At 39.0% G+C, this 15,400-nt stretch overlaps 1 protein-coding gene across 2 annotated transcripts in view; it reads right to left on the bottom strand.

The window, feature by feature from the left end:
- Positions 1 to 15,400, bottom strand: part of LOC109437996 (contactin-associated protein-like 3) — a 193,858-nt gene that overhangs the window by 70,649 nt on the left and 107,809 nt on the right. For both annotated transcript variants that reach the window (XM_019717553.3, XM_019717554.3), the window contains exons 8-9: positions 13,274 to 13,535; positions 9,741 to 9,887 (exon numbers count right to left, since the gene is read on the bottom strand). In XM_019717553.3, the coding sequence (XP_019573112.3) occupies positions 9,741 to 9,887; positions 13,274 to 13,535 (409 nt within the window). The remainder of the gene's footprint in view (positions 1 to 9,740; positions 9,888 to 13,273; positions 13,536 to 15,400) is intronic.

The raw sequence follows: 15,400 nt of genomic DNA, 5'->3' as shown, positions 1-15,400 counted from the left end.
GTTTACATGGTGTATCATGTTAATTGATTTGCAGATATTCAGAGTCCAGAGTGCTAACCTTTACACCATGGAACCTGATTTGCAGATATTCAACCAACCATACACACCAGGAATGAATCCCACTTGATCATGGTGTATGATCTTTCTATTGTACTGCTGAATTCGGTTTGCTAATATTTTGTTGAGGATTTCTGCATCTATGTTCATCAGGAATATCGGCCTATAACTTTCTTTTTTTGTAATGTTTTTGTCTGGTTTGGGAATCAGTGTAATGGTGGCCTCCTAAAATGAGCTTGGGAGGCTTCCCACTGTTGGATTTTTTGTAATAGTTTGAGAAGGATAGGTGTTAATTACTTTTTGAATATTTGGTAAAAATCACCTGTGAAGCCATCTGGTCCAGGACTTATGTTTGTTGGGAGCTTGTTCATTACTCATTTGATTTTGTTGGCAGTAATCTGTTTGTTCAGACTTTGTGCTTCTTCTTGATTCACCTTGGAAGATTATACGCTTTTAGGAATTTATCCATTTCTTCCAGATTGTTCAATTTGTTGGCATGTAGTTGCTCATAGCATTTTCTTAATTTTTTTTGTATTTCTGTGGTGACCATTGTCCCGTCTCCTCTTTCATTTTTGATTTTATATATTTGGGTCCTGAGTCTTTTTTCTTGATAAATCTGGTGAAAGGTTTATCAGTTTTGTTTATCTTTTCAAAGAAGCAGCTCTTGGTTTCATTAATGTTTTATATATTTTTGTTTGTTTGGTTGTTTTTGTCTCTACTTCATTTACAAGTATTTCCACTCTGATCTTTATTATTTCCTTCCCTCTACTTGCTTTGGCTTTGTTTGCTGCTCTTTTTCCAGTTCTCTTAGGTGTAAAGTTGGACTGTTTATTTGAGATTTTTCTTGTTTCTTTAAGTAGGCCTGCATTGCTTTGAATTTCCCTGTTAGGACTACTTTCTCTGTGTCCCATAGATTTTGGGTTGTTGTATTTTCATTTTCATTTGTCTCAAGGGATATTTAGGTTTCATCCTGGATCGCATTCATTATTTATTAGCATGTTTAGTCTCCACATGTTTGTGTGTTTTTCAGGATTTTTATTTTTATTTGTGTGTGTGTGTGTGTGTGTGTGTGTGTGAGTATAATGATTTCTAGTTTCATACCACTGTGGTCAGAGAAGACACTTGATATTATTTCAATCTTAAATTTACTGAGACTTGTTTTGTGGCCTAACATGTGGTCTACCTTGGAAAATATTCCATGTGCACTTGAAAAGAATGTTTATTCTGTTGCTTTGGGGTGAAATGCTCATTTAAAAATATTAATTAAATCCATCTGGTCTAGTGTGTCATTTAATGCCCCTGTTTCTGTGTTGTACTTCTGTCTGCAGGATCTGTCCATTGGTGTCAGTGGGGTGTTCAAGTCCTCCACTATGATTGCGCTGTTGATCTCTACCTTTATGTCAGTCAATATTTGTCTTATATATTTAGGTGTTCTAATGTTGGGTGCACAAATGTTTACTAGTGTGATGACATCTTGGATTGATCCCTTTATTATTATGCAATATCCCCCTTTGTCTTTTATTATAGTCTTCATTTTAAAATCTATTTTGTCCCATATAAGTATTGCTACCCCAGATTTTTTCTCATTTCCATTGCATGAAATATGTTTTTTCCATCTCTTTACTTTCAGTCTATGTGGGTATTTCAATCTGAGGTGGGTCTCTTATAGACAGCATATGCATGGGTCTTACTTTCCTATCCATTCAGCTACCTGATGTCCTTTGATTGGAGCATTTAATCCATTTACATTTAAAGTGATTGTTGATATGTAGATACTTATTGCTATATGAATATTTTATTATTCATATTTTTTATCTTTGTTTGTTTGTTTTCTCCTTCCTTATGCTTAAAGAAGTCCTTTTTAACATTTCTCATAATAATGGCCTGGTGGTAACGGGTAATGAATTCCTTTAGCTTTTTCTTGTCAGGGAAGATCTTTATCTCTCCTTCAATTTTAAATGGTAGCCTTGCTGTGTAGAGTAGTCTTGGTTGTAGACCTTTGTTTTTCATCACTTTGAGTATTTCCTGCCACTCTCTTCTGGTCTGCAAAGTTTTGTTGAGAAATCAGCTGCTAGTCTTATGGGAGCTCCCTTGTAAGTAACTAGTTGTCTTTTCCTTGATGCTTTTAGGATTCTCTCTTTGTCTTTAACCTTTGCCATTTTAATTATGATGTGTCTTGGTGTGGTCCTGTTTGGGTTGATCTTGTTTGTAACTCTGCACTTTCTGGGGTTGTATCTATTTATTTTGCTAGGTTAGGTAAGTTTTCAGTCGTTATTTCTTCAAATAAGTTTTTTATCTCTTGCGCCCTCTCGTCTCCTTCTGGTACTCCTATGCTGTGAATGTTGTTACACTTAATGTTGTCCCACAGGTCCCTTAAAGTATCTTCATTTTTTTTTAAATTCTTTTTTATTTTTGTTGTTCTGAGTCGGTGTTTTCTGCTACCTTGTCATCTAAATCACTGACTCAATCCTCTGCTTTATCTAATCTGCTGCTGCTTCTTTCTAGTGTATTCTTTATTTTAGTTACTGTACTCTTTATTTCTGATTGGTTCTTTTTTATGGCTTCTATGTCCTTCTTTGTGCTTACTGTCTCTTTGTTGAAATTCTCAGTAAGTTCCTTAAGCATTATTAACCAGTGTTTTAAACCCTGTCTTTGGCAGGTTGGTTGAGTCCATTTCATTTAGTTCTATTTCTGGACATTTCTCCTGTTCTTTGACTTGGGACATATTTCTTTGTTTCCTCATTCTGGCTGCCGCTCTGTGTTTGCTTTTATGTATTAGATAGATCTCCTATGTCTCTCAGTCTTTGCTGGGTGGTCTTACGTAGTATGCGCCCTGTCTGGTCCAATGGTGCAGTCTCCCTGATCTCCTGTACATGTGTTCCAGGAGTGTCCCTTGAGTGTGTTGTGTGTGTTCTATTGTAGTCAATCCTTGATTGCTTTTGGCTCATCAGTGGGTGGAATGACTCCCAGGCTAACTGGTTCTGCAGATTTGCTATACTGACAATATATAAGTTGTATGGAGCCTGACATCTCAGACGGGGATTCATCCCTCTGGGATCTTGTGCCTGTTGAAACCTCCCCTTTGGGTGTGCTGCTTGTGGAGCTAACAAGGTAGTGCTCTGGTGTGGTCTGAAGCTGGCTTCTGGGTGTGTTATTTCTGGTGTCTCTTGGGAGGGGCTCCCATGCAGGCCAATTTCAGCCTTGCCTGTGACTGTGAGGAGCTACACAGCTATATGTGGTTGGCTGCTGCCTGAGCTGGACCTGGAGGTGTGTGTGGGTGACCTTGCTAAGGTCAGCTGCCACCTGCATTGGGCCTGGGGCAGCTTAGCCAAAGGCCTAGGGTTCCCTAGGCCTATTGCCACCTGCCAGCTGCATGTGAGGCTCAGCTTTTGAAACAGCTTCCTTAGGTGGGCAGGGCTGGTTCACCTGGTGTGTTCAGAGTGCCCCTGTCTACGCAGTTCTAGGTGGGTGGGGCAGAGTCCCAGGAGCTACAGGGTGTGGGTGGTGGTTTTTATAAAGTTAATGCAGTTTTGGTTCTTGAACTGGTGCCAGGCTAATGACCACTTCACAAAAATGCTCTGTGGACACTATGGCCAGCCACCACTTACCTTAGGCCTGCAGGTCCCTGAGAGCCACCCAAGAGAGGCTACAGTGCATGTTGTGGCTCACTGCCCACCACCAAAAGTTTCCCAGGCACTGTGTTGCTGTAAGAGTCTTCCACAGCTTGTAGGGTGGGGCCAGCTGCTTAGTAGCCAAAAGTGCCTTGGGCGATGCAGTACTAGCTGGGCGGGGTTGAGACGGAGGGCATCACCAAGGTGGTGCACATGCATGGATTTTACTATACCACTTTGGTCTCAGATTTGACCCTTTGGGGCAGGGTTCATCACAGAAAAGATGGCGCCCTCCTGTAGTCTACACATGAGGAAGGCTCCACACAGGGATAATGGCTATTGTCCCTCCAGCCCTCACCTGGAAGCCACACCACTCAATCTTTCTCCATATGTCTCTGGCGCTCCTCAAGTTGCCACCTCTCCACCGGGTGAGTGTTTGGAAGTGAGTCTGTGTGCCAGTCCTTTAAGAGGGCATCTGGCTTTCTGGCCACCTTCTGTCTCACTGGGATGGACAGACAGAGCCCTCACTGATTTTCACTGCCAGATGTTGTGGGAACTCCTCTTCCCAGCATAGGACCCCTGGGCTGGGGAGCCTGGTGTGCAGCTGGGACCCCTCCTTCATCATGAGGGACCTCTACCATCGAGGTGTCCTTCCTGGTGTTCAACCACTATCTAGGCTTGAGGTCAGCCTGTTTCATATCTCTGCCCCTCCTACCAGTCTCGATGTGGCCTCTTCTTTATAGCCTTAGTTATAGGAGTTCTGTTCAGCTAGTGTTCAGATGATTCTTGAGGTTGTTTGGTCTATAATTTATTTGTAATTTGGGTGTGATCCTGGGATGCAGTAGGCATAGTGTTTACCTAATCTGTCACTTTAGACCCGAAAACTCCATGTCTTAATTACTCACCTTTTGCTTTGTATTTTCCAATTATTTAAATATTAAGGAATTCTTACGTCAATATGTGCAGCCTAGAGTTTGAGGTTATTTGATAAGTTTCTTATTTTTAAAATCAAATTGAATAAATAATCTTATGAAGTAAATTTTTGACTGTTGTACTTTTATGTGTTTTTCATTCATCTTTCTTTGAACCTTTGTTGTCCATTCACTGGTGCCCTTTCAAAGAACAGGAACAGAAGATCCAGTTTCTTTTCATTCCTGCATAATGGATGCTAAGTTTCTATCTAATAATTTTCATAAAAGGCACAAAGTTTATCTTTACTTTTCTTTCAGTGCCTAAGGCTTTTATGCTTTGTATTTCTGACAAACAGAATTCTAAACAAGCCAAGGCCTACATCAGGTTAAAACCATTGTTGGGCCCAATGAAACCTCATGAATTAAACCCAAAGAGTCTTTGACGTTTCAAAAAAGAAGTATTTAATGCTACAGTTTTCCTTTACCATTTTCTTGCCTTATGTGAAAATGCTCACATTTCAGTTTGTAAGAGAACTAATGAAGGGTTGAATATATTTGGAAGAAACCTAATAAATCTTTATAGGTAACATCTATTCATAGCACTTAGTAACCAAGAACATTAGGATAAAGAATGGAGAACATTAAGTCAATAAATAGTTTTGTGGAATCACTTATTCTTTTTCTGCTTATCTTGCTTTTCTTGAGATCACAAACCTCAAAACCATACAAAATACACTGTAGTATCTTACTATTTCTGTTTCTGTAGGAACAAAATAAAACTAAATCCAGTAGTCACAAGGAAAATGTCCTGAAACTGGAACTTTAAATAAGAAAAGGTCAAACCACTAAGTGCTTGACTTCTCTAGTCATGAGAGAGACATCAAGAAGCAAGGGGTACCATGGTCCTGGACAAGCTCAGGTCAGGAGATGCTCATTCATTCATTGAGAAGTTGGCCCCAAGTCCCTATGGTACAATGGCAGAGGGTCACTTATCGATGACCTGATTTGGGACAGAGAATGCATGTGGACAGTGAATGTTTACTGTTAAGTTAATGAAATATATCCATTACTATTGAAGAACTGGGCAGTTTAAGTACCTCTGAGGATTACAGGAAAATTGTCACTTTGTGTCACTGTACCAAAATGGGTCATCAGGTGAGACTTTATTACAAAGTGATCATAGGTTTCCTGGCCTGCTAATGCTTCATACGAGAACCCTTCGGGGATTCTAAACATAATTTAATATTCTCTAATTGTATGGTGCAAAGATACTATTGAATAGCACAAGATTCCATAAAAGGGAATTAATTAAGGCTTCGCTTTCCACTGCCCTTAATAGCAGGCACCAAAAGTCTGCATACAATACACATTAGTGAAACTGCTATTGGAAGACTGAGAGAAGAAGGAGAGAGAGACAGAGAGCGAGAGCGAGAGCGAGAGCGAGAGCGAGAGCGAGAGAGAGAGAGAGATACCTAAATCACAGAGTTGTTGTAGGACATATAAAAATGCTGCTATTTTGTAGGCAGACCCTCTCACGGTAAGAAAGCCACACTCTGAGACTGCCAGGCCAAAACAGAATACAGACTCCATGTGGTCACAGAGTCCTGCTTTAGGCCTCTGCCCCATCATAATTATTGACGTCTCCTCTATTCACTTAAGTGTCTTGGTTTGGACAATATTATATGGTCACTTTACCTGTAATAGCAAGGCATACTAGTCAGTTTTTATGGTAAGGCTTTGCAACAAAATTTATTGACTGTATAATGATAAGATAATTGGGAACTTGCAATTGAACCTCTATCAGCAGAAACAGTGAAGGGGAGGAGTGTCTCAGAACATGGGGTATTGATTTCATTGAAGAATCAAGTATCATTGATTGACTTTTAACTAGAGGACTCAGGAATACTTACTTTATTAGTCTCAATATTGCTACAGAGCATGGATTGGATAAAGAGAATTTCCTTGTCAACGTCATACATATTCTGGTACTGACAGACATTAATTAAGAAGATAATTCAACCAACAGAGACACTGACACAGACTGCTCTTGGGATTGGATAAAATAACCCTGACACTGAAGTTTTCAGGATGGAGATTTTACTTAAGCTGCAGCTATCCTGCCCCATTTTACCCAGAGCAGAGCTGGAAAGTCCAGTGGCCCACAGAAATAGTGGGACTGTGAACAAGGGAGTCCTGACCTGGCATAAAACTTGTGCATATAAGAAACCTATTGAGGACCAGAATTCCATGCCCCTGGCCCTAGACCTGCCTCTTCTGTTTTTTCTTGAGTAAAAATAATATCCACCTTTTTCTTTAACCTCAGTAAATCAAAGTGTTTTGGTTTTGTTTGTTTGTTTTAGCCTTGTGAAGGCATTACTTGAGTTTTTTAAATGCTATACTTTCTTTTCCTAGGGAAAAAAGTTGCTGTTATGTTGGTGTAAGATGTACACTTGATTAAGTTAGTTTGAATCAGTAGCTGAAATTGTTCTGTAGAAATCAACCGGGTATTTACAGCTATGCATATAGAAGTCACTCTAAATTTATACTTTAGTTGGAAATGAAGTGCTGTGATTACAATTGCTCACACTATTTTTGCCACTCGGTGCCAAAACATGATTACAACAGCAAAACAGGAAAGCTGTTATGAAAAAAAGTCACTTGCTCTCTCATGAGATGCTTGAACTTTGTAATTCCACTTATCGTAGGGATGCTATTTCTCATTGGAAACTACATTAACAAAACAGTTTCCCTGCACATCAACAAAATTTGATGAAAACACATTAGAAAGGCCTATCCTGCCTTTTCAATGCATTGCTCCAGACCTCTGGGGTCCTTCCACAGATGACAGTGGAGCCTGAGGCTGGATCTAGGTGCACAGCCAATGTGACTGCTGTGTGCTCTCGGGCATTCATTCAACTTAATAACTGGAACACGCCACTGAAACTACAGGACATGACTGTTGTTTCACTAAATTGACCAAACATATTAGGAAAGTCAGATAGTTTGTGCATAAGTAAAGTTTAAAAATTATTGACAAGATAACTCTTACCAGCTATACAAGAATATTTATAACATTTTTATAGTTATAAATGTTACAAAAAAAGAACTGGGAACAATCAAAATGTTCATCAAGAGCAAAATGAGATGGTGGAATAGAGAAGCAAAACATGGTATAATGTGCATCAAACACCATGCAACAGTGAAAATTAATTAACTAGCTATACATATTCACACTCACATGGCTGGATCTCAAAAGCTAATGCAGAACCAAAAAAAGCAAGTCACAAAGAATGCATCAATATTACCCACTTTATGAAGTTAAAAGTGAGGCAACACAAAACAATACACATCGTTTTAAAGTTACCTACATAGATAGATTTTTTAAAAAGGCAGAGTAATACTTAACTGAGAGCCTGGAGAAACAAGGGAAACTTCACAGGTATAGTCTTGTTGAATTTTTGGAGACAATGGATGAGCCCATATAAGTGCTTTTAAGCAACATTAGCAGGATTTTAAAAATATATGCCTATGATCTGTTTCAGAGTAACAATGGATTCATACCACATCAGCATGTAAATATTTATGGGAAGTACTTTCTCTTATGTGGCTGTGCATTGTACATTCTAAACATGTAGACTGTTCAGATATGAAAGATGATTCTGTGACTTGAAAAGTATTTTTTACTGCTTAATGCAAATTAAAAAGTAGTTTATTTTGTATCATTAAATAATATAGCAAGCGTTTTTCTTTCTATCCCTTTTAGTGCTTCAAAAACTTTTACCTTTTAAATTGTGGCTCTTGGATAAATTATTTATTTAGTTTTGAAGCAATTTGTTCCTCTGCAGCACTGTAAAATCCATCATAAGTGTAAAAGTTTAAAAAAATATCTGGGTCAGAAATGCACCATATTTAGGGAGCAAGGATAGTCAGTAATCCGATCTGTTAATATGTGTTGCCTGCCGGGCTCCACCTCTCAGTGATGGTTGCTTGAGACGACTTGAAAGCTCAAACACCTTGATTCATGGTTTGTGTGCTTGTTGTCAATTCTTAGGAAGGATTTCACACTTTTTTATTGGGCCATTGAGCTGTCTCCACCAGGATTCCAAACTTATTTTAGAAAAAAACAGCTATAAAGTACATAAGAGGAATAATATCAAGGACTTGAGCCGAGATTAGAAATAAGTCTGCCAATTACCACTCTAAGCTTCCTGTAGCACAGGCTTTCTCACTTGAATGCCCCAGGGATGGAGACTCATTCCTGTCATGGAGCTTCCCTCCTGGGCTGAGTGGGTCCTGAGGAGACAGGATAAAGGCCCACTGAGCATGCAAACCCTGCCTGTACTGCAATCCCGCGGAGACAGCCTGGTGGCCTTGGTCAAATGCAAAAAGAAGCAATGTGTGAGCTGTTACCAGCCATTAAATCAATCTCTCCCTCTGTTGTAACTAATACTGCTCTTCTGTACAGACAGTGGGAATAGAATGTTTCTTAAACTTTAAAGTGCAACAGACCATCTGGGACCTTGGAGAGATGCAGATTCTGGTCCAGGAAGTCGGGGAGGCTGTATCTGCATTTCTCCCAAGCTTCCAGCTGGTGCTGGAGTTGCTGGCTCATGGAGCGCACTCGGAGGAGCCAGGCTCCAGGCAGAAAAAGAGCCAACAGACGAAAGAAGAACACACAGGTGCAGCAACAAAATTAGCAGATTCACTCTAGTGAAAGGTTATAAGGGTCACTTGGGATTAGGGCCATTCCCTGTAGCAAAGTAGTAAAGGAAGGAAACAGAGAACGTGACCCTGAATGTTCCTGCACAGAATCACCTGCAGGGCATTAAGACACCTATTGCATAGGCCTCAGGACCAGTTAAATCAGGATCTGTGGGGACGAGCCCATGTGACTGCAGTGTGCAGCCTAATTGAAAAGAAGTCCCAAATTTAAAACTGATCTTGTATTTTATGTATGTTCCAACAAGGCCACCTTAATAGACTTGCACTTTAGGCCCCAGTATCATCTTTGTCCACTCAACATTCCCATTGATTATAACTGAAAAAGAAAAATCATTCTTCAGTTTTCATTTTCATTTAAAACTTCCAGTTGCTTGAGAAGTTAGGAGCTGGAATGATAAAGAAGGTTTGATTACCAATAGAGTCCATTCTTTTCACTTACCCCCCAAATAATAGTTGTCGCCCAGATCAATCTGCCCACTCAGGGAATGGGCCATGGAGGCAGCTGCACCGTCCACCATCACATTCAGGTGACTCCCTTTAGCAGATAAGGACACAGAATGCCACTGCCCATCATTCAATCCAGCACCTGGAGGTGAACAAAATGGGTGAGAAGAGATTCCCATAGACCCTACTGATGCCTCTAAACAGTAAGTGCTTGAAAAGAGTATGGTGCAGATCACTGGACCACCTGCTAAGGATGATCTGACCTGCAGTTCATCACCCAGGTCATCCAGCTGACTGGGGCAAGGGAGCACACACAGGTGCTGAGCACAGGTGCAGCCTCAGAGAGCTAGGGAGGGGCTTAGGACAGAGGTGGGCTTGGCCGGGGGGTCTAAGGGGGCCATAAGGTGATGCTGGTCATTTTTATCTAGGAGGATCATGCTGCCTCTGTCAACTCGGACAAGGGGCTTGTTGTGTAATTGTGTGGTTGCTGAGGGTCTTTGCGTCTGACCCACCAGTTATGGCCTGGCCTATCTGGTTTTTGTTATATTCTAACAAAAGTTATTATGTTCAGTTGAGAATGTTATGGCTTTCATACCCCGCCCCCAGGGTTGCATTTTGCTTTCTCATCAGTCAATTAAGTCTGAAAAGTTCAGATAGAAAAAAAAGGAAGAAGAAAACAAAGAAAGAAATCAGAAGAGAAGGGGTGAAGAGGAAACAAGAGTGCATAGTCCAAACATTCTGCCTCAGAAAGGGCAGCGTTATTTTCTTCTAGTCCTAGGGCCTCAAGAGAATAGAATCTCCATGACTGACCTTGAGCAATTCTGACATAATAAAATATTTCCAATTACATGGCACATTTCAGTCTCACATAATTAATTAATATTTGGGGATGTTGAGAAGTACAGATATTTTCCAAAATTGTGTTATAAAAATAAAAACTTTGTCTAACTTTTGTGTATTGTCATTCTCTATAGCAATCTTAGTAGACTACTTAGAAAAAAATATATCATCAGCCTTTAAAAATAACAAATTAAGTAGCAATAAAACATGAAAATCCATTGAACAAAATATAAAGTTAAAAAAGCATTATTACATTAAAATGTGTGTGTATGTGTGCACATACTCAAGCACTGTATAAAATGTGAAAAGACTGGCAGAAAATAATCTTAAATATTAGCCCTAATTTTTGGATTAGGCAATTGTATTTGTTTTCATTTTCTGTATTTTCCAAATTTTATTCAGTGTACTCCAGTTATTGCTATATTATTATTTTTAATACTAGTATTAGTCCCTCCTAAAGCAGTCACTGTCTTTTGAATCCCTGTGAATATATATGTTTTTTTCTTAAAGTGATGGAGTTGGAAACGGTCACATAATTGAATTATTGACTTACTACCAAACGTTGCCTGACTCCAGTGTCTCCTACAGACTCAGCTCCCTCCCTCTCTTTCTCTAGATCTACCGACCCATCAAGTATAAAGAGTTATTTCATGTGAGAACTTGCAGAAAGCACTCCAGAAGACCTCCTTGAATTTGTAATAAATGTCATTTGTCTATGTAATAAAAAAATTGTTTTTAGTAAAATTTGTTCTTCTAATTTAAAAATAAAATTCCTGCATTTATATTCATTTTCTAAATGTATCCCTTATAATTCTCATCCTTTGCTTTTCTTTGATGTGCTTTCAACTCTTCCCATTTCTGATAAAAGGACAGCCTGTTTTCCAGGCAACACTACGGTCAAAGAATGATGGAGAACAGACAGTAGATTTGTGTTTGATTTGTGCTACCAGTAAGATGCTACAGCCCTCCAGCCCCTCAGGGTGGGACACTGCAATGGTGCGAACTGGTCTGGGAAAAATAATAACTAAAAGTTATTGAGTTATTATGATCGACTGTACTGTGTTAAGGATATGCATTGTGTCACTGGATTCTCACCATAACTCATATTAGTGTTATTTTAAAAAGGAGGCTGCCACGGGAGAACAAGAGAGCTGCCCGTTGAAGACCAGCAGCTGGCACCCTGCAGGGGGGCAGTTCTGTCACTCATCGCCCACCTGCTCAAGTCAAGTAATGTATGCTAACAGCAGAGGACAATGACCATGGCAGTAGAGACAGTTTGGAAAAGGGTGGTATTGTGTCATTTCTTACATAAACAGACCACAAGTGAAGACGCACACTCATTGTCTCTTCTTCTGTGGCTCTCACTTCTCCTCTGTTTCTACATCCTCCTCTCTTGGCCCAGCCCCATGAACACACATACACATTTCTCAATCTCTTCAGAAATATGTTGAGGTAACTATTATGAAAAATTATCTAAAACCTGGAAATAGGCTAAAAGATGTCCAGTCTATCCTGTACATGGTTTGATACTTGATACAAGGTTTAAAATGGAAAAAAGAATCCTATCTGTATTATTTTTCATCTTTTTTAAACATACAAAAGATCCCTCCTCAAATGCTACTAGAAGATGCAGCAACTATCAAGAGAAATTCACCACTGGTTTGCTTCTGAAAAGTAACACATTGCTCTGTAAAAGCTTTAACATGATGCAGTAAGACATTTGTGTAATGTGTAATGTCTCTGTGCCAGCTACAAAAAAAATTCAATGATTAATCTGCATGTGAGTTGGGAGGAGGGGTGGTATGTACACACATGTAACAAAAATAAAAAAGATTTCCCTTTTAGTTTATATTACATGTAAACTGTAAATTTACACAAACCCAGATTTAGGCAATTTACTGAATCCTAGCTAACAGTATCAGCTCAGGTCATTTGCTGAAGTCTACAAGGAAAGTCAGCACACTGGTGGTAAGACTGTTTTGATTTATATAAGGACAGGAAAATTTAAGTTTCATTCGAAGCTTTTCAGTCCAAGACTGATAACCGTAGGTCAAACAAGATTTTTCTTCCACATTCAATATTCATGGAATGACATGCCATGGTCTGCTTGGGTTTAGATTTTTATCAATTTCAAATGCAAAATAGTCCCCAAAGTTCATAGATAACATGACTCTAGAAGTGAGTCTAGAAATACATGGGTCCTACTTTGAAGACTGGAGCAGAAAGTCCACCTATAGTCATAAGAAGCCTTATCAAAAACAAGTAGCCTAAGGGATGCAGAAGCTCTGAGAGAAGAGGGAAAATTTTTAACTTAAAATATTTTGAAAACTAATGTGTTCAAAGATACATTATACTGGTTCAAAGGCAGTTAAAAGAAATCTATTTTCTCAAGACACTTAGGATTAGACTAATCTCTTCCAGTATTTCAATTTCACCTCTAGCTACTAACTAGCAATTTACAAACAGGTGTTTTTTTTAATTTGTTGATAATTATACTTCGATGTATCTATACTGTCACACTGACACACACAACAGCCTGGAATTCCCCATTTTAAAGGAAAAGGAGTCTAATTCCCTCTAGTAGAATTATGAATATCTTACTGATTCAGTCATTCATTTATTTTAGAGGTACAGTCATGGCAAATGCCTATGTATTATCTCGGAAAGTATTATGAGTACTTTTATTACCTGCTGTGACGTCCCTCGCTGAATGTCCAGGCTGGGAGAGACTCAGTTTGAGCTTTCCATCATTAAGAACAAGGGTGAGAGCCCCCGACCCATGTTGAAACTGACTGGTCAGCAATGGTCCTGCTCTGTTCCACGTTCGAAATTGGAAAGTGACAGACACTTTGTCCTTTCCGGAGGTGCGTGGCAGAGCCAAGTAACTCCTGGAGCTCAGAAAAGTCACGGGGACGGTTTGAGGGTATGAACACGAGAAGGACACATTTCCCTGTGAATACAGTGAAAGAGGCTTTAGGAAGGCGCAGTGAGGATGCTTCTATTTCTTTAACAACAGATTTTACAGGATGTACAGATTTTTTTATCAACCTCCTAGCAAACTAGGACTTTAAGAACAGTCTCCCCCATCCAACTTAAATCCAAGTTTACCATATAGGTCCGTCAAACCAAAGCACTGTTTCAACTGGGTAAGTCTGTTTCTGAGTCTTATGGGGAATTTTCATTGTCTCCATTTCTCAGCATTTGCAATAGAACCTGGAGCCATACCTTTGCCAGGCTAGTGCTGGGCATGGGACACAATGGATGAGACTGTTTTCTTCCCTCCAGGTGTTGATGTTTTCATCCACTGTGAAGGTTGGCCCGAGGACCATCTACTCCAAGAACTTTCCAGAGCTTGCCTTGGTTATGTAAATGTGATTATAAGTGTGCCACTCAGGTGACGGATACATCTTACTCTAGGTGGGAGGTGTGCGTTTGCATGTCTGCAGAAAACAATGTGGCCAGGCTGGGCGTCTCCAAAGCAGGCTGGCCATCTCCCTGAAGCTCTCACAGGCTGCATTTCCCTGGGCGGTCACCCAGCCTAAGGTCTGACCTGCCTAGCAGGCATGTTTTACTTTTCCTATAACTCTGTCTTAAAAAAATACTTTTTATGCCTAGATTATCTCTATTGCTCCAGGAGCAAACTTATTTTTAATCACAGGGTTTGGATGAAAAGAACTTAATGAAATTCCAATTAAGCTTCCAATCCCTGGGATTGGAAATTTTTCATAAAATTCTTATGGAAGAATACATGCCCAATCATTGCCTTTCCTCTCCAAAATATATTAACTTACCAGAGACCAATGCATACTATAAAGTCACTGTAATCAAGTCATGTGCTATTCGTATAGGAACAGACACATCAGCGGAACAGAATAATGAACCCAAAAAAAGATCTGAGAATATATGTACAGCTAGTATGTAAGACAGTTATGATTCAATTGTGTGGGAAAAATTTTGGGTTAGTTACTAAATAATGTAGAAACAAACAGGTATCCATAAAGCAGAATAGAAAAAAATGAGGCTTATAATATATTACATAAAGAATAAATTCCAGACAATAAAAAACTTACTTTTTTTAAAATTTAAGAATAAATAAATAAGTAAAAACAATTTAAAAATTCTTACAGGAAATTCATAATACCATATATAGACTCTAGGGTTTTAGAGACATTCTAAAGCAAGACTGAATATTATAAGGCTATAGAGAAATACATAGACATATTGACTCCATACAAATAAAAACACATCATAAATTTGATATAAAATTGATAAATCTGAAAGAACATTGGAACCACAAGTGACAAAGGTTATCTATCAAATATAAAACTCTCTTATAAATTGACAAAAAGTTTTAAAAAATAGGCAAAATAACAAGAATGAATAATTACCAGGAAAGCAAACCCAAATGTACAACAAACATGTGAAAAGATTATTTAATTCACCAGGAATCACATAAACATGAAGTAACAATGAGATATTAGTTCATGTCTATTGATCTGTTAAGAGTCTAAGAAATGTACAACACGTATGACAGGCTAAGATGTGATAGAAGGGCTCTGTCACACATTGCTGGTGGAAAGTGCCATGTTACAGCTTTCGGGAAAGTAATCCAACAACATTTATTAAAATTTAAAACTGTATAAAACTTCCAACTAAGAAATTCTACTCCTGGAACTTTATCCCATCAAAATAAAAGCCCCAGTGTCTGAAAACACTTGTGCAACTATTGCTTGGAGTGATATAAAGCAGAGATAAAGTAAATGCCTTGAGTAGGAAAGGACTAGAGAAATAATAGCACACTTTTATAATGGAGTG

Source organism: Rhinolophus sinicus, chromosome 16 (assembly GCF_057876585.1).
Source record: "Rhinolophus sinicus isolate RSI-liver-muscle chromosome 16, RSI-T2T, whole genome shotgun sequence".
In the NCBI taxonomy this organism is placed as follows: domain Eukaryota; kingdom Metazoa; phylum Chordata; class Mammalia; order Chiroptera; family Rhinolophidae; genus Rhinolophus; species Rhinolophus sinicus.
This window is presented reverse-complemented; position numbering and strand designations above follow the sequence as displayed.